Genomic DNA, 25,957 nt, shown 5'->3' with positions numbered 1-25,957 from the left:
GTGGGGGGGGGGGGGGTTGGGGAGGCGCATGACCGGCATATATGATGTAGACATTTGTTTCTACTTATACTGTTATTAGAGATAAGAAACAATAGCATACTACCCAATCAGAGCCACTATAGTTTCCATGCGAAGTCAAAGAGACATGATCATAATCCAGTCACATTGTAAGGAGGTCAAGAGCAAATGACCGATCATTATGGATATTTGTCCTTGAAAGCAGTAAAGGGTTGTCTTTAAATGTTTAACCCTACTATAAACTGCATGGTTTTGATGGTATATGTTTTTGTTCGGTATTGCTAACTTAACTTCAGTTCTCTTTTGCTGCTAACCTTTTGTTACAACCACAGTCTCACGGCGCTCCAATTCAACCGTGTCTCCTTTTATTGGTGATTCAAATTCCATATTGATACTGTATCTCGATGGCAACTGCCACGACGATCGTTGGGCAAAAATCACAAAACCTTATAAATTTATTTTGGTTTCGTCCCTTTTTGGCATACGTCCGCTGTTTCGGACAGCGTAATACCAGGAAAAGAAAGAACGCTTGTCATCCCGTGCAGCAAAGTAGAATAAACGAATACCTGTTTCATAACTTAATTGAAATATTGGGGTGGAAAAGCAGTTCAGGTTAGGGAAAGGGTAGGGGAGGGCGATACACTTAACATGAGCGTCCCTCACAAAAGAAAGGAAGTGGGTGTTGTACGGGTAGATTGCAAGTACTCCCCTGGAATAGGCTCGGAGCAAAACATGAACTTGGAAGTTAGCGTTCCGGTCGTCAGAGGCTTACCACGCAACAATCCGAGAGCGCTGAATGCTGGGTAGGGTAGACTATACTCATCAAACTCTCCATTTGCACCCCCTCCTCCTTATCCCAAGAAAAACATATTTCCCCAAAATCCAACCACCCGAATATTAAGTTTGCTTTCAGTCGCATATTGATGTCAATAACTGTCCTATGAAAAAGTCTGGAATCCAAGCTACTCAACTGGTAGTTGGTCAAGACTACGAACAACTTGATAAAACATGATTGATTTCCTGATCACTTTTAGACAATTTATTTTAATTCTACCGTCTGCAGTATCATTTCCCCACTTCAGTCGATCGTAGGTTTACGTGTCTGTTGACGAACAATGAGGATTGAGCAACCAACATTGCTATTCTACTTTGCATGTAATACGCGCCGTTGTTAAGTATCCGTATTAGTATTGTGTTTATCCAACCACTACTCGTTTACCTCGTCCAAGGAGAACGTGTTTGTATACACTTTTCTCACCATATGCGTAGTAGTAGTAGTAGTCTGCTTGCTACTCAGCCTCGATGTGTGTGGCACGCCGTGCAGTAAATAATACCGTAGTAGTAGTGTTACCGTACCGTCTGCAAGCATTGTATCATCTGAGACCAAACCAATTCAAGCTAACGTTATCACCTCGTCTGAGCTGGTTCTGAGCTTTCTTCGTTTCTTTACCATAGGAACCTTCAGTTTTGTTGTGGAATTTATTTGGGATATATTAAACCTCATACTTCTACGATGTTTACCCTCCCTCAGCCATTAAACGTTGGATAAAGGAGATAAAAATAAATGGTAAGGAAACTCAATGGGGTGTTTTAAATTTTAACCTGCCTTCTCGTCGCTCGCCGTACCATTGAAAGTGACTGAGGTATTCAGCGTGGAGAAATGAGTCAGTTTGTACATCATAGGACTGTTGGAACTCAGTTCAATTCTGATAGCTTGTAGGTTTTTGTTGTGAAATGAGCTTGAAATGGAGTAGTTAATTCTTCCGTGGGTTGTAACAAGTTAACTTCAAGTTGACAGTGGTTTCATCGACCTGAATGTTATTTCGTGGAATACCTTGCACTGGTCATACTCAGTCAATGGTGAATGAAGACCTGTCTTTGTTTTGTCTGTTACATTATGGTAGGCCTAACGTTAGAATTTATGTACTGGCCGCTACTGTTAAATGTGATAATAGTGTTAATGTCGTAATGATATCCACATAGAATTTGTTTGTGTGAATTGTTCTTAGAAAAGAAGTACTCATTATACGAAGTATGAAATAACAAAGCTCCCCATTGAGCTGAATTTTGAGCAGTAGGCCTAGTCAGATGTTGGATACGTTTTGTTATTTCTGGATAAATGATAGACTTGCAAGCATTATCCCCAAATTTGGCCTAGGCCTAAACTAGTAACAGTTATGGCTAGGATAAAGATCAAGCACTGAAGTTGGCCTAAGCCCACAGTAGACATATGCCCCAACAGTTACATCTAAATTAGGATACCTGCCCTATTTCTTTCAACATTTTAGTGAATGCTCAACTGGTCTTAGCATTTGCCACACAGTAATTATACAGCCTATTAAAGGAAAGGTTCTGACACTTTCAGGGTTAGCCTATAGATGCTTTGTTAGTCTAAATCCGTGTGGAAATTTCAAGTTAGGATTTCAGCGTAAATTTAACTTTCTTAGACAGGCCTATGTTTCAGAAGCTTTGAACATACACCTGGAAGAATGTTTCCGTTAGATCTCATTCAACATTCAATCACATTTCATTACCTAATTATGACGAAAGTTATAATTGCCAAACGAGCGTTGTTAATTGACCTAAATGGCTTTGCGCATTACGCTATATGTTCGTATTGCAAAGTAGCACTTCAGACTAGGTCGACAATGTTCTAGTAAATCAGGTCACCTAACATTGCCGAAGATGTAGCATAGTTTACAGGGTATTCAAACGTTTCTTTTATTGTATCGTTTGACCAAGGTTGGAAGTGCCTGTGGCCTAAGTTGACAAGTAGTAATTATAGAATTTGGGAAGCTTAGACAATATGGTGGTAGCATACTTTGATATAATATAAGATCAGCTTCAATTCATCAGTGATATCAGTATCAATTACATTCTCTGTATGAAAATTCTACAAATAGTCAAGCCTAGGATATGGCTGGCCTAAGTCATATTCAGTGGTAACTGCAACATCGGTACTAGTTACCTTTTAGTAAGAGTAGCCACGTACTTATGGTCCAGTGCTAACTTTACTAGGCCTGGCTACTGAGGCATAGCAATAGTGGGTTTTCAAACTGTCCTCTCGCCACTTACACTAGGTTTATGGGAATTTCGACAAATGTCTGAACTGTGGGATTGTATTTCCAGTTGTATTTAATTTGTTCTGACATATTTTCTGATAATAAACTTAGGATATAAATTTATTTAGTCAGTTGAATAATTCCTCAGAAGCCAGCCATATTGCACAAATAGTACATCTGTAGGAAGAAATGAGATATTTGTAGAACGAGACAAACTCTCAAATCTCTCAATACAACTATTTCTATTTCATCCTCGGATTCTCAGGTTTTGCAGTTACAGCACATTTTTGGCACAAAAATTTTGTTGTATCTTTACCAATGGATGCATGGACTATGTAGGCTATGTAAGACTGACACTAAAACTTGCATAAATTACACAATCAGAGAGTATAGGATTTGACAATTTGAAATGATTTTAGGTATTCTAGATGGGCCACAACAATTACAGAGGGTATTGTTTAACAGTTGCACTTTCTTCAAGTTGGATGTCATACTGTACTTTGGACCATATAAAATAATATTAAATTTATTAATCAGTACCAACATAGCTTAATGGTTGTCCTGTACATGTTAAGTATTCAGTCTTTACCAGCTGCTAGTAATTGGGTAACAAAGTTTCAATATGCTTGTTGTACATAATTTACATAAGATAAACCCCTCCATCACTATAAAACTGTAATACTTAATTACTTTATGTTGACTAGTTTGTTGGATTAATACCACAGTAGATTAAGTGCAGGTCTCAGGAAATTAATGGAAAGGTTTGTTTGAAATATCATGTTTAGCCTAGTCTTAACACCCAAGTTACATCTTAAGTTAAACCTAGGTAGATGAATCACAACTGCTTGGCTGCACGTCTTATCTTCAAGTTACTACAGTTGGTTAATTATTTATCAGACCGGTTAGCTAGTTTACACAGTTATTTGCATTTAGTAATAATTTAGTTAGATTCAGAGGAAGAATTTGTAAATCTTACTAGTATGGCTTCTGTATAGGAACTACTCTAGTGGTACAGCATCAATTGTAGGCATTATTTTATAGACATACTGTAGCTTTAGGCTACATGAAGTGTTGTTCCCTTGTCTGTCTTTTCTGTTTAAGCTGAGTGTGTGGCCACTTTTCTAACATTAAAATACTTAATTGCTTATTAATTATGATTCATTTGGAATTAAAAGTAATTTCTGTAAATGTGATGTTAGGCTGTAAGATTGAGTATTTCATGCGCTATATTTATACAGCCTACACCATGAGCAATTTGTGAACAGCACAGTGGTAGTCAAAGAATGCTGGTGCCCATCACATTTCTGACAAACATTCATAATAAGTGAACTAGATAGGTAAGATGTAGGATGTTTGTTCCTGCTGGTTGAAACTATAAACAGTTGCTTTTCATCTTTTAAGGCAAATGGTTGCTATTAACCTAGCACCAAATGCATTTCAGTATGACTTCCAATATTGTGCATTTAGTGTACATATAGTCTTTTTGGTATTCAAATAACTTTGCACGTTACTGTGTTTGAGGCACTGTTTTCAACATAGATTTTATTAGCTTCAATGCGTCTTGCACCCAAATCTTCCCCTTTTTAGTTGTCTTATGTTTTGGATATTATATCAACATAACTTGAAATGGTGCCATGGCAGAAAAGACATTACCCCACTGAGGATAAAATTATTGTTCTTTGTTTTATAATTTTGTCTGTGTTTTTAAATTTCGTCACAACCATGGTTTATATTGTGAACTTAACATACCTGGTTTGTAGGACATTTTACAGAGCCTTGATTGTCTATTCAGATAGTTTGAATGGGTACTTTACAGTAGTTATTGGATACCATGGATGAATATCAGTCATGTGTGCAACTGTGCAACAATGTATGGTTAACCTTTTAAAGATAACACTGAGCTTCCTAGAGAATGATGTGTACCTTTAAATGATCAGTATTGCTGTAGAGAAGCCAATTAGTAATTTATATTGTCATTGAAAAAATTGTAATAAGTACTGTGACAATGGATACAGACGCATAATGAAGTTTTAGGCTAATAAAAATGGTTGGTTGCTGAAGTTTAAAAAAAAAAAAAGATAGTAACCGAACAATTCCTCAGAAGGTTTGTATTTAACACTAATTATGGGAATGTTGTTTCTTCAGGAAGTACTTTCATTTATTTCTTTACTTTGAATAGATAAGGTTGTGACAATTTCTGCTTGTATTTTAAAGTTTCCATATAGTTTGATTTTGAGTATACAGAATGAAAAATTTGAAGCAAAGAAAATATTAGAGGCAAAATGTATGTACTGTAATGAAATGAGTTTCTGTTTTCTGGTATCTCAAACTTTTTTGATTTATATTGCTTCCAGGCAATTGGATATAAAAACTTCTCGAAAAGTATAAGAATTACTGTACTCCTGAACTTCAGTCCAGATAACTTCCATGTTCTATTAAAATGTGATATTGACTATCTGAGATGATTATAATGTTAAAACTCACCATTTGGTAACATAATCTAGGAGTTATTGTTAAACTGTGTCTCTGTCACCAATGCAGTTTATAATAATATGTGTACAATACATTGTACAGTGTGTTTTCCGAGACACTTTCAGTCAAATTTTCATGAACTGAGGATTACACATTTTACCTCTCAAAGTTTCTGATGAGTACAATAGCACTAGGCTCTCAATGTGTTTTCTTTTCTTCATTCAAAGGTTATAACTGTTGATTCTACAATGAATAATGATGCACTAATGGGCATTTCCAATTAACACATTTTCAGTACGATAATGATTTGCAGTGTTTTTTGTTTTTCTCTTGTTGAAAAGAATTTTGAAAACAAGAAAGATGAAATCAAATACGTTACACATTCATCTTACTGTTCATCCTGTGTCATTTGTCTATTCCTAGAGAGATGTATTTACCTTTAAAGTGATTCTTCATTTCTTTCACAATGTACTGTATTTTCAGTAATGAGTCTAATTTAAGTTACAAATTTTCTCAAGAGGAAGTTAAATTTATTTATTTATTTGGTTCCTGTCCCTGATACAGTGATTACAGTCTATGCCAAATTCTGGTTTGTACAGTAGTAGACCGACATATTGTCAGGATTGTTAAAATTAGAAAAAGACTCAAATTTGAGTAATTTCTAACAGTGTGTTTTAAGGAAATGGGTAATAAAAAAAGTGTTGGTTTGCTTGTGTGATGCTATTATCAGATGATAGAAGTGTTCCTACTTTAATTGACTTTTTGCAAATAATTAACTTCATTTGCTAGTAGATTTTGTCAGTAATTGAACATTCAGTAAAGCATTGATATGTGTCATTTATTGCTATTGTGATGTTGAAACATGAAATCTGCAGCTGTATGTCTCAGCATTGTAAATAACTTAACAAAATTAGAGTGTTTTTCAGGGGTTGTGATTGAAATAGCAAAACTAGAACTAGTTCACAATTATAGTTTAAAACTTAACTGTAAAAAGGAAAAAAAAAAGACTTAGGAATTATCATTTGCTTTGGCATAAGGAAAGTTTGTTGAGTACATTTATTTTGGTATTTTGAAGTGCTTTAATTTCTTCCAGTATTATGACAGCTGTCTCAAAGCAGAACTTTGTTCTGTGTTTAGTTAGAAACTTTCAGCAGCAAGTACTGTATTCAAAATCTCACCAGATCAAAAATAAACTTGCTATCAAACTAAGGATATATTCCAACTGAACAATAGTTTTGGAGAAATGTATGATTCTAAATCATTTTTTCTCATAATCATTTTTCTCATAATTTCTCACAGGTGAAGATCAAAATTATGAAAATTTTAAATGTTCCAAATGTTTACATTTGTTTCTGCATTGATTGAATAGAACTCTAAGAGAAGAGCAAGTGACAATCAATATTTGTTAGCATTTGTAATACTGTTCTGTAGAACATCATTAACAGTAATGTAATATTAACTCATTTGAGAGTGGAATATGGCAAGAAATATAATTAACATTTGAATGTAAATGAATCAGCTGCACTGCATTTAAACAAAAGAAACATTTCCATTGGTTATTGTTCATTATCAATGGATAACTTGAGGTCTTTATTTCTTGTGTTTTTGTGTATATCTGGAGTTTGAGTAACATAGCTGCAGAGTACTCTTCATAAGAGAAAACATTCTTTGTCTAGACGAAATTGGAAGTAGTTGAGAGTAAAATGAAATGGAAGAAAAAAAAAAAAAAAAAAACAATCTTCATAATATTTGATTGTCTTCATCAATATATACGTATTACGTAGTTATGTTGAAGAACTAAAATTATGTACACAGGTATTTGAAACTTATATAATTATTTGTAAAATTATTTGCATATACTGTATGTCAATATGTTACTAAATTCCATATTATGAATGATTTTAACCTGTTTTTTAATATATATTTTTTATTTTATTCCTTTGGTCTCTGTTCCCATCTGCAGGTGAAAAACCAGATTTTGAAGGAAAGAAAGCAGAGTTATCACCTTTTGAAGTAGGAGTGATCTTCTCTTTGAGGAACTTTCACCAAATTAGGACATTGGAAGTCCCGATTTTGTGATTGAGTGGTGTTTAGGATTAGCTAGTCTTATGGAAGATGCAGGGAGACAAAGAGTTGAATGATCTACTTGATTTTAGTGCGGTGAGTATCTTTGGCACACAAATTAAATATCTCATCTCTCCTCTTGTTAATCATCCTTTTGCTGACTTTACCTGCTTCCAGAATTACCACTGAAGCAAAGAATGCTTAAAATTGATTTAAGTTCTCCAAAATGGAGTTTCTTGTAGCTTCAAACCATTGACAATTAACAGATCAAATGAGCCTGTGATTGTTCCAGCGGTGGAAAACTGCCCAGAGGATGATATGGTAGTAATGCACAAGCTTGTAGAACAACTGTCACTGTCTGTCATGTATTTTGGTCTTTTAAACATATCGATGGGCAATATTCTCATTTCAGTTTCCGAAAAGGCTTCATTCTTCCCTGTATAGTTTGCACTCTTGAAATGATCTTGGTATGTTTTTCATCCGTTCACCTGGCCAATAGATGTTAGCGGTAGTTTTAACTCTTCTCTTTCATATATGGCTTACTAATTTCGGTTTGGCTATGCCACTATACCCCTCCGTCTGTTTCCTATCCTGGATTGCAAATTTAAACATCTGTTTCTCATAGCCTTCCACCAGCCTACCTGGCCCTGTGTGTCCTCATACAAGGTGAAATGGTTTGTTAAACTGTTTCAACATGTTGAGGCTGATACCAATCAAAGCAATGTTTTGGCAGGTGGCATATAGCCCTGTTGCACTCTTCAGATCTACACACTGTATGCTAGTAGTCTGCAGTATACAATCATTGCTATACATAGAGCCATTTTAAAGGGATACCTATCTTTCAAATTTTCATACCAGAAACTGTATCATATAAAATGCACTAGTTTGTCATCCTGTCAATTGCCCAAGTATAGGAGGTAATGGTAATTTCACTTTTGTAATATTATTGCTGACAGGATAACTTGAAACATTTAACAAATTGCTGTATTTTCAGCCATAATATTATAATACAACTTATTTATGTTTCAAGAGTTCTGCAGAATATTGCTTTGGCCAGTCTGTACATGGTCAAAATGAATCCTCTGCAATGCTTAATCTATCAGGACTTTTAAAGAAGGAAGATAGGGTAATGAGACATGCCTCTTTAAATAGGCTCTCTGTACACATACTGTTTGAGGAGCCTGCGATCAAGCACAGCTGCTAGCCTGACAAGTTCATGGTTTGGCCGCAACCAGTGTAAGCAGTAAGTATTATGTGTACTGACAGTGTAGATACACTGGCGTAGAGCTTGCACCTGTTTTACATATAATGGGCTGTGGAACAGGTTTAGAGTATTTTACAGGCAGGTGAGGGACATGACGTTAGATGGAGTCCGTTCAGCTGCAGTTGTTATTACCAGGAGTACAATGGTCTAAGATATTAATCACATTATATCGTTGTATAATGTAGGCTACAGCTCTACACCGCACTCTAATGTGTTGTAATGTAGTACGCTGTGCCCTAATTGTTGCAGTGTAGTACAAACACTAGATTACACTGTATTCCAATGTATTGTTATGTAGTACATTGTTTCCTATTTGTTGCAGTGTAGTATACACACTACATTACACTGCATTCTAATGTGTTGTCATGTAATACGCTGTGCATTAATTGTTGCAGTGTGGTACACTGTTTTCTAATGTATTGTGTGTAGTACATTGTACTTAAATGTTTTGACATTTAGTTAGACAAGTTTGCGTGTTGTTTTGTACTTTGGAAAACAAGGACTTGACTTAAAACTCAAGAATCACTCCAAGAAACAAAATGTACACAGTGATGAAAGTATCAAACAGGAACAGATTGTTTATACATTCTAACGACAGAAATTCCCCTAAACAGAAGGCATGGTAGATGGGAGTATGTAGAGTATGTATAGGAGACAGGATAAATTCCCCTAAACAGAAAGCATGGTAGATGGGAGTATGTATAGTATGTATAGGAGACAGGATAAATTCCCCTAAACAGAAGGCATGGTAGATGGGAGTATGTACAGTATGTATAGGAGACAGGATAAATTCCCCTAAACAGAAGGCATGGTAGATGGGAGTATGTAGAGTATGTATAGGAGACAGGATAAATTCCCCTAAACAGAAGGCATGGTAGATGGGAGTATGTATAGTATGTATAGGAGACAGGATAAATTCCCCTAAACAGAAAGCATGGTAGATGGGAGTATGTACAGTATGTATAGGAGACAGGATAAATTCCCCTAAACAGAAAGCATGGTAGATGGGAGTATGTACAGTATGTATAGGAGACAGGATAAATTCCCCTAAACAGAAGGCATGGTATATGGGAGTATGTAGAGTATGTATAGGAGACAGGATAAATTCCCCTAAACAGAAAGCATGGTAGATGGGAGTATGTATAGTATGTATAGGAGACAGGATAAATTCCCCTAAACAGAAGGCATGGTAGATGGGAGTATGTACAGTATGTATAGGAGACAGGATAAATTCCCCTAAACAGAAGGCATGGTAGATGGGAGTATGTAGAGTATGTATAGGAGACAGGATAAATTCCCCTAAACAGAAGGCATGGTAGATGGGAGTATGTATAGTATGTATAGGAGACAGGATAAATTCCCCTAAACAGAAAGCATGGTAGATGGGAGTATGTAGAGTATGTACATAGGAGACAGGATAAATTCCCCTAAACAGAAGGCATGGTAGATGGGAGTATGTATAGTATGTATAGGAGACAGGATAAATTCCCCTAAACAGAAGGCATGGTAGATGGGAGTATGTATAGTATGTATAGGAGACAGGATAAATTCCCCTAAACAGAAGGCATGGTAGATGGGAGTATGTAGAGTATGTATAGGAGACAGGATAAATTCCCCTAAACAGAAGGCATGGTAGATGGGAGTATGTAGAGTATGTATAGGAGACAGGATAAATTCCCCTAAACAGAAGGCATGGTAGATGGGAGTATGTACAGTATGTATAGGAGACAGGATAAATTCCCCTAAACAGAAGGCATGGTAGATGGGAGTATGTATAGGAGACAGGATAAATTCCCCTAAACAGAAGGCATGGTAGATGGGAGTATGTATAGTATGTATAGGAGACAGGATAAATTCCCCTAAACAGAAGGCATGGTAGATGGGAGTATGTATAGGAGACAGGATAAATTCCCCTAAACAGAAGGCATGGTAGATGGGAGTATGTACAGTATAGTATATATAGGAGACAGGATAAATTCCCCTAAACAGAAGGCATGGTAGATGGGAGTATGTAGAGTATGTACATAGGAGACAGGATAAATTCCCCTAAACAGAAGGCATGGTAGATGGGAGTATGTAGAGTATGTATAGGAGACAGGATAAATTCCCCTAAACAGAAGGCATGGTAGATGGGAGTATGTATAGTATGTATAGGAGACAGGATAAATTCCCCTAAACAGAAGGCATGGTAGATGGGAGTATGTATAGTATGTATAGGAGACAGGATAAATTCCCCTAAACAGAAGGCATGGTAGATGGGAGTATGTAGAGTATGTATAGGAGACAGGATAAATTCCCCTAAACAGAAGGCATGGTAGATGGGAGTATGTAGAGTATGTATAGGAGACAGGATAAATTCCCCTAAACAGAAAGCATGGTAGATGGGAGTATGTACAGTATGTATAGGAGACAGGATAAATTCCCCTAAACAGAAGGCATGGTAGATGGGAGTATGTAGAGTATGTATAGGAGACAGGATAAATTCCCCTAAACAGAAGGCATGGTAGATGGGAGTATGTAGAGTATGTATAGGAGACAGGATAAATTCCCCTAAACAGAAGGCATGGTAGATGGGAGTATGTATAGTATGTATAGGAGACAGGATAAATTCCCCTAAACAGAAAGCATGGTAGATGGGAGTATGTACAGTATGTACATAGGAGACAGGATAAATTCCCCTAAACAGAAAGCATGGTAGATGGGAGTATACATGGAGACAGGTACAGTAAGAGAGGAGTGAAGTAACATCCCAGACTCTTACAGGCTGTTAGGTGGTGCTACTTACAGTAGGAGCAACTGGTACAGTACCTATGCACTGGTCCTACAGTTTAGTTTGCTGTGGGTGATGTACTTACTGTGATTTAGTTTGGGTGAATTACCATACATGTATAGTCAAGTACTGTAGGTAAATGTATTGCAGCTGTATAGTAGGTATATCATTTCAGTACATTTTGAAAAGATATTAGCACAATAAAACTTTTTTGTGTTGAATGATGAGTCTTTTAAGAAACCTATAGTGTTGTAAGCATTTTAGGCTGGATTATTCAGAAGCTGAATGAAATATATACATATAGTATAAATTTACTAGTCACAGTCTACCCAGCAAAATCATGCACCATTCTGTGTTTGTGTCAGATTGTCATTGTCGACTAACCAACCATCCTTATCTTTCTAGCGTATATATTAACTAATGAAGATAGTTAAGGATTAAACTCAGCACATAATGTCCCTGAAACCTGAAAAAGGGAATGACTGGGTAATCAGGCCATGGGAAATGATGTTTTAAAGTAAACAATAAAATGAAAAGAAGTTTGGTTGGTTGGTTTTTCAGTTGGTAGATTCCTGATGTTCGTCATTCTAGTTCAAGTAATCAATATGTGCAGCATTCAAATGGACCAAGATCTGGAATAATTTAATGCTGAATGGTTTCAGTGTTTTTGGCTCATAAATGAAATGTTTTTCTTGATTATTTAGACATGTTATTCAGATCTGTCAAAGCAAACTGTTTCCAGGTTGAGACCATCTGTTCTACAGTATGTTTTTAACTTTTTATCCTCCACATTCAATCTGGTTCTATCATAATGTGTAAAATATGGAGAATTAATAATGTATGTTTCTCTCACTGTTACAGTCAGTGCTACATGATGGAGAGTATCAACTCTATGACAATTGATGAAAGTTGGTTATTTTGTTATTTTGGTTATTTTGTATTTGGTTATTTTGTTATTTTGGTAATCAGATTCGTCTGTAAAATACAAAGTTAAAACTATTGTACAGTTTTCATTGTGTTATGAGAGCCTGCAGGATGGAAATGTTCATTGTCTGTTAAAGATAAACCTATAGCCTGATTTGAACTACAGTACATTCCATTCTGATCATCAGGTAAGAAATACCAAGTCTTAGTGTGAAGTCTGTACTCCCAATGATTTCTTCCCTTTCTTGTTGTCCGCTATCTCCTCTCGGCAAGCAGATCACGTTATACTTATCACAACTTCATTTACACAACAAACAGCTCTTCTGAGACTTTGCCAGGAAACTGCGACTGAAGTGGTCTTAGTTTCTTTCAGATTGATTGACAAGAGCGGTTCCCATTGGCCGTCTTGGTGCCATTATGATAGGATTTACCTGTGCATACTAAACCAAGGTAGTTTCTGAGCCATGCAGGAGTCTCAAAAGAACCCCATTTACACCTTGTATTGAATCAAGGGTTTGTCAAGCCCATAGGCAAACAGAAGGTGTTAAAAGGGTTACATAACCGGACTTGTTATAGTCAGGAGGATGTGTTTATCCCCACCAACAAAATTCAGAATTTAGCCATTGTAAAGTGGATGGCATCTTTGGGCTGTGACCATTTAAGATAGATATTGTAGGTTTACTGCTACAGGGTCTGTGATAGTAGAATTGCCGCAGACCTTAAGATAACATAAAAACCATAGCTTTCTACTCATTGATCTGCAGCGGGCTAAGCGGGTAAAATAGGAGAGTGGTACAGTATTGAACGGAAAATGTGGTCCAACTTCTCCATGAATACATAGAGCGGGCTCCTGGTGGAAAAAGAAAAGGTATTGTTGGTTAAAAGGCACAATACCAGTCCACTCTTGACACTAGAGACAAATTATTTAGATTCTTGGAACCCATAAGAATATATCCCAAGTGGGAGCGGTTTGACGCAGGTAGAGTGGGATATGACTGGGATTTCAATAATCTCCCAAGTGGGAGAGATTCGCTGGTGGATTAGTGATCTGAGCAAACATCATTCTGTGCTTTTCTAAATTATCTGTCAGCTCAAACATTGGATAGTTGCTATTGGTTGAGCCATGAGTAGTTCTTCAAAGAATTTTTTTAGAATACACAAATTTTAGAGAGAAAGAAAAAACTGCCCTTAAGGGCTTCATAAAAAGAGATGAACTTTTGTCAATCCATTTCAGTATATATCCTCATTTTGTTTGTGAAGAAGACAACTGCTAGGATGGAAATGACAGTCCCTCTAGGTTTTACACAAACAAGTTTTGGAATGGTTAGAATGTGATTCAGAATACAGTGAGCTGTATTTATCCTCATCGCACCAACTGTTCAACTATTCATTGCTTAGCTGAAGCCATTGCAGCTGACTGCATGTACTGTAATTGAACAATTGTTGCATTTTTCTCATTTCAATTTTTGATATGAAACTTAACAAGACAAGTTAAAGAATTGGGATTTCAGTATTGAGTTAGTGTTAGAGAAAAGCATTGGGTGGGTACATTGTTTCATTGTTGAGACAGTCATAGCGATTTTTATTATCAATCCCCAGAATACAGCTGAGAAGGAATTTAAGAAAGATATTATTCTCCAGGGACTATACGACCTTGTAAAAAAAAAGTTTTGTAACAGTTTGAGATGTAACAGATTTCCTTGCTTCTGCCAAAATCGGTTAATAATTTTCGAGCCAGTTGCCCCATGCTAAGAGATGCAGAACTCCCAGCTAACCATGTATAGAACGTTACTATGTAGTAGTAGACCTTTCCTGCTTCACAAATCAGACTTAAAAGCATCAGACTTGTTCTATCATCATGGTATATTTAACTCTTTAATACTGTTGGGTGAGGGTGTGTGACAAAAAGAAAAGCTTTCCCACCATTTGAACTGGATGGTAACTTGCTGCTGTTGTTTGTTCTGTATTATTATCTAATCCTAGGGTGGATTTCTGTAATGATTCATTCATTGCCATTACAGTATATTCGTCACAAGGCCAAAGAGAATTTATTCTTCTGTGGAAGAGGACTTTTTTCTATTGATTGACATTTTCTATTGTAAGAGGATTAAACCTGAGACAGACCAGTGAATCTGTTGTGCCAGACGGTTTAAATAGATGACCATAGATGACCATTCACCTTTGATAGTAGCATTGCTGCCTTCTTAAAGTAGAGTCTTTGTGAGAGGCAAGGCTAAATAAGATCTGCGTGTCTTTGACAAGAAGATGCAAGAAATAAGACAAAAACCATATATCTTAGATTTAATTAAGAAGACAAAAGTGCACATTAAAATTATCATTGTTTTCTTAGCTTATAAGTAATGTAAGTAGGTTATTTTGTCCAATGTGGGATTTTTCTTGGGTGTCTCCAGGAAGAACAGTGTTTTTATTGCCATTTCTGATTTTTCCTGTTTGTCTATAGATATTTTGGTTGGATTAAAATTTCTGTGACTGACATCATGTCACTGCTTGCTAAAGACTTTCACTTTTTAGCAACATGTGCAAACATGACTTTGTCCCTCGATTAGAACAAGTAAGAGCATGCATTGATACACCAAATTAGGCATTAGTGTTACTTGCATGTAAACATGTTGCTTCTGACTTGTATGAAATCACATCAAAACCTGAACTTAATAAACAAAATATCACTTGCTGTCATTCTCTTTTGTGTGTGTAATATGCTTTGAGATATTCTTATATAATGCTCTGCTACATAAAGGAATGTCTTGAAGCATTTTGCACACATGCTTCAAGATATTCCTTTATAATGCTCTTATAAATAAAGGGATGTCTTGAAGCATGTTACACACATGCTTTGAGATATTCCTTTATAATGCTCTTCTAAATAAAGTGATATCTTGAAGCAACTTACACACATGCTTCAAGATATTCCTTTATAATGCTCTTCTAAATAAAGGGATGTCTGGAAGCATCTCACACACAAAAGAGAATGACAGCAATTGAAATATATAAATCAATAGAGGGGAAGATCATTAAAATACAGGATAAAAGTACATACATGCCTACATTGTTGAGACTATGTGAAATATCAGCTCCTTTTTATCAGCTAGTCTAAATGTGATGAAATAAACATGAATCCATTTTTGTAGATTTTAAGCATGAGAATCTCATCCACACAATAATATTGTGCAGGCAGTAAAAATTAATGTCCCAGAGAGAGCAAGTCTACCATGGATGAGTAACCATTTTGTAGTCTGTATCGAGTTTGTCAGCTAACTCCAAGTGCTTAAGGAGGGTATTATACAGAGAGAAGCTACATGTACACCTTAATGGTGTGACACAACATTCTCTCATTTAACATGCAGATTCTCCTTAATATGCTCGCTTCTTAGACTTCTTAGACTTATGTTATTCTTTCCTCAAGTGTTCATTAAGAACATCAAAAAATTTCACTCTTTTAGATACTGTAATAAGAATAAGAATAATATCATAAATGTTAGTGATACTTGAATCCAAAACATAGTGGGAATGATATTGGTGGATTGGTTTGCCTAAGTACTACAGTAGGTCAGTGACTAGTTATTTAAGTCGCTCCATAATTAAAACTGACATAAAACAGCCTCATTAGGGTTCTAGCTAGAGTTTGTTTGTGACACTACGTTTTCTTTGCTGAACAGAATATTTGGAATATGTATGTATCGATAACAGGCTATCATTCTATTGTGTTTATGTACGGATCGTTTAATTGATGATTATTTGTGTATATGTGTGTGTTTGTGTGTTTGCATAGGTTATAATTTAACTTGTGACAAATTATTCAATATATCAACACTAAACTATCCTACACCATCAGACTCACCTCTCTACTTCAGTGTTAGATGCCAGACACTGATTTCATAACACATATTCAGCAGCCTCATAAAGTCATGAGACTCAATGATTATTTGTGTATATGTGTTTGTGTGTTTGCATAGGTTATAATTTAACTTGTGACAAATTATTCAATATCAACACTAAACTGTCCTACACCATCAGACTCACCTCTCTACTTCAGTGTTAGATGCCAGACACTGATTTCATAACACATATTCAGCAGCCTCATAATGTCATGAGACTCAAGGGCTTAACCTACGCTTCACAAGAAATTGCAGCTCAGAGATTTTAATTAAGAATTTTGTTGAAACTGGTCAAGCCTGAAATCCTAGCCCTTTTGAGAACATATTTTGGCCTTTTCTTTCTAATTCACTTGCCTTGAGAAGTTGAGAGAGTGCTTATGGTACCAATAGCTTTAAATGCTCAACTTGGCATTGTTCTGCATCTTCGGCAAGAATGTCCTCTTATTGATTTGTGTAAAGTTGTTTCAAGATGCGTGCAGTCCAAATTGGTATTTATTACTTTTTTTCCCCATAGATATTCTTTTGCTTCAGCTGTCACAAGATTGAAACTAATGAAATATTGTTAAATACGAATCGTTGGTTTTTCAAGAGCCACCTTGGTTCTATTTTCATATGGATACACCGTATGTATGTGCTGAGATTGGTTGCCGATGAAGCTGGTATTGCTTGTTCTGAGTGGTGGTCAGGAAAACAGAAAAAAGCAAAGGATTACTAAATATCATACTTAAATTTAATTATTTGTTAAATTTTGGTGTTTTACTTTCTTTGTAAAGCGCTTTGAGCAGTAACTTTTGTTTACTGATTTGGCGCTATATAAGTCTCATTTATTATTATTATTATAATACCTTATATGCAAAATCTGGGGAAATGTTCAATAGAAAGTAGGCCTAAATAATGCAAAAGTACAAATGATTGTGACAGGATTGGTATCGCAACTTCAATAAATTAAAATATTATTCCCTTTAAAAAAAAAAAAATGAAATATAAAAGACTTTGAAGTACATGATGACTGTCGTTACGTTTTGGTGGTTCATGGTTTAACTTGATCACCCAACTATATACTCTTGTCATTTATGTTGAGCCATTGAAAAGAGTGTGTACAATAAACCTAACTTTTGTGACTAAAAAAAAAGACATACATGTGGAAAATAAAAAAAGACATGTTTTCCCCCCATTGTTTTGTGTGTTATTTCTAGGGAATAATTCATTGAAGCTGTCATGTTGTTGGTAAATTACAGATAAAACACTGGATGCAGCAGCAAACAAGAGACAATTGTTTCTATTAAAGTTCGACATCTAACAAGGAATCATCTTTCGGGCAAGTTTTGCAATGTACACAAAATTGACATCGGCTTTACATGACAGGGCAAAAACAGAAAGGCTTGAATGACAAGAATTTTGAAGGGAGGGAAAGCTTGTATCAATCAAATGCATTCAACCCTGGCAGAATGTGGTAGATTTGAACTCTCTCTCTGAAACAAGCTGAACTGATACTAGCCTCCCACCGCTGGGTAAAACCGGGGATGGTGTAGAGTGTAGTAGGAACAGTTTAGCGCAGGCAGGCCTTAGGGCTGTTCACATGCTTTGGTGGCCAGTCATCAACTGAGGTGAGCGAGCAACAACTTTGCAAAAGAGCCACAGGCTTTATATTTCAAACGCTCTCTTTTGTTGTGATTTGGAGATGTTCAGGTAAAATTTGAGCAAAACCCCCAAGAAATCATTAAAAGTGGCATTGGCATTGCTTCAATAGAAGTATATATCAAAATACTTGCATAGTAATGGAAAACACATCTGTGGAAGTTAGTTGTGATAGAACCAAAAGAAGTACTTTAATGATATTCATGATTTACAAAGGTTTAGTAGAAAAGTTAAAAAAAAATGTTAAAATCAAGAAATGAATATTTTACAAAAACTGAAAAACTTAGTTTTCATGTTAAAGTCAATTTAAGATACTTTAGGAGACATTTCAACATAAAGAATATGCATAGGAAATAAAAAAAATAAAAAATTCTGTGAATCCATTTTTATTAAAAGTAAATATATCCTTTCCAGTGATCCATAGCTCCGTTCACTAATTACAGTTCCTTTATATCTTTTTTTTTTTTATCTTTAATTTATGTACCTTTTAAACAAGATATTGTTGATATGTTACCTACTGTACACAGGCAGTGTCAACACCAAACAACACTAGGGAGAAACTACTGAGGTCTAGATAACAGAATCCCATGTTTGTAATGATGATTTGTAAAGCACAGATAGTTGATAAACATTAGGCCTACAGTACACAGAAGCAAGCACAAGGGACACACCAACAATCCTGGCTTCGGATAAACTCCCAAAATTATGAGACGGCAAAGTCACTGACCTGCTTACAGGAAACCTTGATGGGTTAAATTTGGTTTTGATAAGTATCACAAACTTAATCAGCAATCAGCATAAACGGCTAGAGATGAAGAGAGCAAGAGATTTTATAGTTTTATGGATTTGCCATGTATCATAAAGGATGAAAGTAGACAAGAGACTAACTAGAAGTGTAAATTTCTGGGCCAGTGAGAGGTCACCATGCCACAAAGTAGCTTACAAAGTAGTTACCAGTAACTCAAGGACCTTGCACAATCTTCTTTTACCATCGACATTACAAACCCAATGAGTGTGGGGTATAGTCTTTCAATTTATAGTTTGGTCCCAATTTACAGTTCCTAACAATTTCAAGAGAGAGAGAAAGAGAGATAGAGACGAAAACAGAGAGATAGTTTAAACCATTTCAAAGGAAAGTGTAGAATTTCTGTAAAAAAATATTTTCCCTCTAGAATCTGTGACCTTCATGTGACAAATATGATAATGTTAATTTTCCCCTGGGTAATATAGAAAAGACTTCCTGATTATTCCCTTCAGAGAACAGTAATTAAAGGCTAATTGCTTTGACACAAGGAAGGCAGATTTTGTCAGGTTTTTATTTGTGCCTAAAGGGCTCCCAAAGCTGTTATAAGTATCTCAACAAAGTAAATGCCATGTAATAATTTTCTGTGATAAAAGTATGACTGATTATGGCTTTGCAAGGGCATTGCTCATTTTGTTAGCAGCCAATTATGATCCATCAATAAAAATGTAAGGAATTTCAAGAACTTGGTTTCCAAGATGTGAAAAAACGACCTATTAGTCACAGCGGGAATGTACTGCAGTTTTAACTCAGTGCATTAATCAGGATACTAGATTAGAAATAAGTAATAAACAGCTTAGAAATAGAATATCGGAATTTGTTTTTGTTGTTATTGTTATTATTGTTGTTGTTGTAATAAACTTTTGTGGAAAGGGCCATGCTGTCTACTCAAGTACTGGTTTGACCCAATTAAATTTACTTCAACAATTACTTGAAATGGTAATTATGGCATACTGTATCATCGAAGAAATATTTTCATGGTTTTGTCTTAGAATCTCCATTACCTGTCTCATCCATGCACATGCACTTGTTGTTTTACAGGTCTAAGCTTATTCAACTTTGTAACATTTTAAGGCTCTGTCCGTCTTGGCCCACTTCTGAGTCACCACTCGCACCATCCTTACTACATGATTAGTATGAGACCTGTATCATCGTATACAACAAGATGTACTTCATGATAATTTGTACTCACACACAACACATGCACAAGCCTAGAGGCTAGCCTAGACTCACAATAATTCATGATGCTTGCTATGTATCCATGATAGCTTACTGCAAGGAGAGGGAGTGGGGGGGGGGATATCTTTCCCCAGTCAATCCTTGCTATGCACCAATGCAATTGAGTACATCCAAAGCAAATACAATTTTATCTTCGTGGGAACTGTCTCTTATTCAACAAAACCACATTTGTGGAGAGTGATGATATTATTTTTATATATTGCTTTCTCAAATAAGCTATAATCCAGGTTTCAACAAAGGAGAGTAAATTGTATTCCTTTCTTTTTAAGAACATAACTTTCCTTTAATTTCTCCACTTGAGATCATAAATATTTATATTATGTGCTGGAGAAAATGGTTGAGGCAGAGTTAAAATGTGGAGCAGATGTGAATCTTTACCAGAGATAATCTATCACGTAGAGCCTACTCTGTAATGCTTCGTGGAGTACTTACATCAAGTAAAAGCCTCTCTCTTGCCGAGGTTTCCTGCTGAAGTGTCCCCTGTTGACACATCAAGAGGCTCTCTTATCAGATTCTATCATTTTATCTTTTGGCCATTCAGTCACATTCAGCTAAGATGGCTGAAAAATATGATGATAGTGAAAGAACCTTTGAAATTGTAGACCTTTGAAGAGGGGATTCCTGGGATGACACAATTGCTGTTGATATCATGAGTTTGTGGAGAAGTAAGATTTAAGCTCACAGTTAAGAACTCAAGTACCTTCCTGCCTGCTTGTGAGATAATACCGTATTTGTTAGTCTTCAAAAAGTGATGATGCAGAAGGTTATCTATAAGATGTCAGATGAAGACAAAGATGTTTATCTTATATTTTACTGGAGACATTAAAAGTATCTTGTTATGACTGGGCTTAGCAAAAGATAGTTTTTTTTTGTTAGAATTGGTAAAACCACTGTGTAATGAAATTAATGCTTTACAGTGTGACTTATATTGTACTATATCACACAAGTCTTTCATGGCGTTGCATGTATTGAAAACTGGTTTCAGGGTATTCCGAAAATCGTTTCAACCGTCAAATTTATGGCATTGAGTTGTTTCCATCGATGTACGCAAAAAATTTAAACTTACTGGTAGGATGGAAGTAGCAAGTGAAGTGAAAACATGTATACATGTCCATGTAACTAGGTTCATGGATGAACTTTGACTGTAAGTGACATGTTGCAAGTAGTGTGTTTAAATTTACCGTTAAAACATGAGATATGTGTCTCATGTAATTACTTCTATGGTATTGCAAAGAATATTGATGTTTCATGCAAATTGCCCAGTACAAACATAAAGACCTTTTTTTTTAATATTTGGTTTGATTGGTTAACTGGAGTATAGTAAGGTGAGGAAGTTCTGATAGAGAGAGACTTTGAGTTTTTGTTGCCACCCCAGATGCCGGAAGTAGAATATAATTTAAGGAGTCTTTCTAATTTCATATAATTAATTTGAATTCTTGTGTTTTACTTACAGATGTTCTCCCCTCCTACTGGACTCAGTAGTTCCAAAAATGGTAGTTTGAGTTCACATGTTCGAAGTCATCCCAGTTCAGACGCTTATAAACATAGTAAGTACAATTTTAATAATAAGTTTTGTAACTGTTCAATATAATTCTTGATTCTACTGAAATTGCAATGTTGATTGTTTGGATGTTAGTAATCCTGAAGCTTGGTATGAGGGGCAGTAGGTAGGGGTGGAGTGGGGTGATAGGCAGAAAGGACGGGAAGTTAGTTCTTGCAGCACAGACACCACTTCTGCTAACATTGCTCTTTCTCTTTTAGCAATTATGGATGTCATGTTGTTGATAGGAAGTAAGTCTAAATGTGAACGCACTTTTATCTTTACACAGTTTACATATATTTCTTCTTTTATTTGAATTAGTTAGAATTTAAAAAACGAAATGAAAAGTTGTCTGTGATAGAATTATTTATTCCTTGTTTTAGAATTAGATGTGGAATCACTAGCATAAGATGATAAAATAGGAATGTGCCTTTGTTTCATCAATTTCAATCACAATTTTTTTTTTATGAAATGGGTCCTGTGTACATATTTACCAACTAGTCAGTAAGAAGCGACCAATTGGAAACAGCTGCTATAAGGCCCAACAAGATTCATAGAGTAGAAATGACACCAATATGTTAAATTTTGTAATATTTCACTGAACAATGCAAAATACCTGACATGACATCTAGAAGTGAAGAATTAAGCTGTGATTTTCATATTAGATTCTCATGACCTTAATTGGGTAAATCTGTCTGATTTATAACACAGCTGTTTTCTTAGTCCATCCCAGGGTACACATGGCCACCTGATTGTATGCCTGACAAAAGTGACCTAACGTTTGTCAACAAAAATCATGTTTGAAAAAGTTTTTATTACTGTCCTGATTTTGCTTAGAACAGTTAGATGGGTTACAGTATTACCCTCAATTAATAAGGCAATGACCACTAGGACCCCTTGTAGAGAACAAAATAAGTTGCAAATAATATGAGAATTGACCCAACTCTGTGAGTTGTCTCTCACTCTTACATGTGGTTTTCTCATTTAACTTCAGCCATTGGAAATGATCAAAGCATGTGTTTATCTGTAACATCAATTAAAAGGTTAAAGGGCGCTTAGTAGATTCTGCAGGTGTTTACCAAAATACTTGTTGAATCTTGTAATTTATGACGATTGTACGAAAAAAGTTGTCTATAAATTTGGTAGAGGAAATGAACCTTTGTGTAAGTGACCAGAGTAGGTCAAATTTTTGAAATTATGTGACCTTTAAAGATTGCGGTTTCATCAAATTAAAAAAAATTGAAAATAGACCCTTCTCAACAAATAGAAAAAAGAAGCAGAAAAACACAATTTGTGTTTTGAGTTTTATTTTTTTCTTTGATCTGATGTTTATTGGTTTCTGTTACAATATTTGTGGTTCACAAGAAGACAGTGTACTTTACTACAGGTTAGCGACCAGGATTAACAGAAGTATATATCTCAATTAATGTATGTATGGTACTCCTAATGTACAGTGAAAAATCAACTTGGTTGGTAACTTGGTATATGGTGATGATGTACCTGATTTACTTGATACCTGTACAGATGGTATGGAAATCAACCCGTTTATCGTAACTACCTGAGTATATTTGATTGACTTTGCTCAAGTCTTACCCGTCTCCAACTCTAGATTTGCACTTCCCTACCTAAACTACATTACTGCAACTTTTTTAACACTGTTCTGTCACTTCTGGGGCAACCACCCACCAAACTCTTCCTTCAGAATATACCATTCAGAAGATGATTTTTTGGTGATTTTTCGTGGAGTTTTTCACCTGGAATTTACATCGATACCAGCACAGTAACCTGTACTGTCTGAATAAAGTTAAAGCCACTGAAAACTCATACCAACAGATAATAGTAAGACATACATAGCGTTGAAGCCATAATTTAGATTTTAATATTGAGTCTGAGTTGTGACTTTTCTTACAAATTCCATTGTGATAACAGATTCTGTGGTTTTATAAAGCAAAATATCACCCAGTCAGTTTAAAAGGTTGCTCTAGCACATGTCAGCTTTAATGTTATTAATTGTTCATATTATGCTAGTTGTTTTATGTTATCTGATTTATACTCCTTGGTGCCCTGTGATCTCTTATCATTTGGATGTATTTTAACTGGTGGTCTTAGGTTTTTGTTTTTATAACTACAATTCACACATGGTTGATTTTCATACCTTTTATCATAAAAGATAGGGTTGCAATTAATCAATTATTGTTGTAGTTTGACATCTTGTTCTCAAAAGTAGAGTGAATATTTGTACCATTCAAGATGAATATATACTCTATCTATCACGATACTTGGTAATCTTTAAATCACATGACTAAATATTCAATCCACCTTTTTGGCCGGGGAAAGAAGAAGTAGAATATAAGTATATTGAGACAGGTATTGTTAAATATCAAACTGGTATGTCTTTTGGTTCTCAAGTAACACCTACATGTATGTTTAAACACGATGAGTGAAGACTTTACTGTATGACGACGGTTGCCCCTGACGATAATCACATGTCACAAAGATACCACATAGATTTAGATACAGTGGAGGGAAAGTACTGTGTATATATGTGAAGACAGGTAAGTTTTCTGATTGTTAATATTCAATCAAGTTATTTCCAAACAATATTACTTAACACACTGAAGTAGTATGACTGGCATTTTGTGAATGGAAAAGCACATTTAATGTACAGTACATACAATACATACAAACATACACATATATACAAACATACATACATACCTGTACAGGTATGTAATTAAACGGTTTATGGTTGTGATATTAAACAAAAGGTGGTTTGATACCAAGTAAGTAACCTCACTTGCATTCTTTGAATAACGGCTAAGCCGACTTGGCGACGCAGTAAATCAATAATTTTGTTACATAGTGGCCTGCCTGGCTTGTCCTAATACCAGCCACCCCTAGTCAGCCAATTCCTATCTCCTTTGATGAAAGTATTCAGTGGGTTTGCCATCACTGTTGTCACATTAGTATTCATCTATAGTGGTTTTCCTTTGTATCTATATTATACACATAATGGCCTGCATGGCTTGTCCTAATACCAGTTACCCCTAGTCAGCCAATTCCTCTCTCCTTTGATGAAAGTATTCAGTGAGTATGCCATCACTGTTACCACATCAGTATTCATCTTCAGTGGTTTTACTTTGTATCTATATGATACCCATAGTGGCCTGCCTGGCTTGTCCTAATACCAGCCACCCCTAGTCAGCCAATTCCTCTCTCCTTTGATGAAAGTATTCAGTGGGTATGCCATCACTGTTGTCACATCAGTATTCATCTTCAGTGGTTTTCCTTTGTATCTATATTATACACATAGTGGCCTGCCTGGCTTGTCCTAATACCAGCCACCCTGAGTCAGCCAATTCCTCTCTCCTTTGATGAAAGTATTCAGTGGGTATGCCATCACTGTTACCACATCAGTATTCATCTTCAGTGGTTTTACTTTGTATCTATATGATACACATAGTGGCCTGCCTGGCTTGTCCTAATACCAGCACCCCTAGTCAGCCAATTCCTCTCTCCTTTGATGAAAGTATTCAGTGGGTATGCCATCACTGATGTCACATCAGTATTCATCTTCAGTGGTTTTACTTTGTATCTATATGATACACATAGTGGCCTGCCTGGCTTGTCCTAATACCAGCCACCCCTAGTCAGCCAATTCCTCTCTCCTTTGATGAAAGTATTCAGTGGGTATGCCATCACTGTCGTCACATCATCCTCATTTCCCTTCTGTACTTAACATGAAAGAGTTGACTAGCTCACATAAAACCAACTCCTCACGTAGGCATTTGAGTATAAAAGAAGAAGCTGGTATTTTTATGAGATGAGGCAAGGTTTTATTGACAACATAACCAGAGGTTTGTAAAATCTTGTGGTGTTTTCTTTGGTGATACAGTATCCCACAGGATTAATTTTTCCCTGACATTGAATGGTACTTACCCTCAGTGATTAACTAAGAATATTTCTATTTTCTAACCCTTGGAGGTAATGGTATAACTCACTTTCTAATAAGTTTGTTTGTCCTTGGCAAGATATTAGGTCGCTGGGTGAAGATATTTCATTTCCCCGAGATGTGAAGCACTTGCACTTTTCTGTCCATATAGCATGTTTATGGGGATTGCGATGCTTTTTAATTGATTCCACTATTTTAATTCAGAGCATTCGGACGTAAATCTGGAGAGAATGTAACAGTTTTCCATGTTTTATGGACTCTGCATTACATGTAGGATATGGTACGCGGCTTATCATCTTGATTGCCATTTGAAATG

General features: G+C 35.8%; 1 protein-coding gene across 6 annotated transcripts in view; it reads left to right on the top strand.

Moving 5' to 3' along the window:
- The first annotated feature begins 1,240 nt into the window (after positions 1-1,240).
- The window catches only part of LOC139966070 (transcription factor 12-like), a 139,419-nt gene continuing 114,702 nt past the window's right edge, over positions 1,241-25,957 (top strand). For 2 of the 6 annotated variants that reach the window (XM_071968729.1, XM_071968726.1), the window contains exons 1-3: positions 1,244-1,585; positions 7,516-7,712; positions 21,603-21,696. In XM_071968729.1, coding sequence (XP_071824830.1) covers positions 7,668-7,712; positions 21,603-21,696 — 139 coding nt within the window. In that variant the 5' untranslated portion in view covers positions 1,244-1,585; positions 7,516-7,667. Of the gene's footprint in view, positions 1,586-1,656; positions 1,919-7,515; positions 7,713-21,602; positions 21,697-25,957 lie in introns of those variants that run through there. The other 4 variants (XM_071968730.1, XM_071968731.1, XM_071968727.1 and 1 more) reach the window with 4 other exon arrangements.

The sequence above is a fragment of the Apostichopus japonicus genome, chromosome 4 (genome assembly GCF_037975245.1).
Source record: "Apostichopus japonicus isolate 1M-3 chromosome 4, ASM3797524v1, whole genome shotgun sequence".
NCBI classification, from domain to species: domain Eukaryota; kingdom Metazoa; phylum Echinodermata; class Holothuroidea; order Aspidochirotida; family Stichopodidae; genus Apostichopus; species Apostichopus japonicus.
The sequence above is the reverse complement of the archived record's forward strand: the minus strand, read 5'-3'. Positions and strand labels throughout refer to the sequence as shown.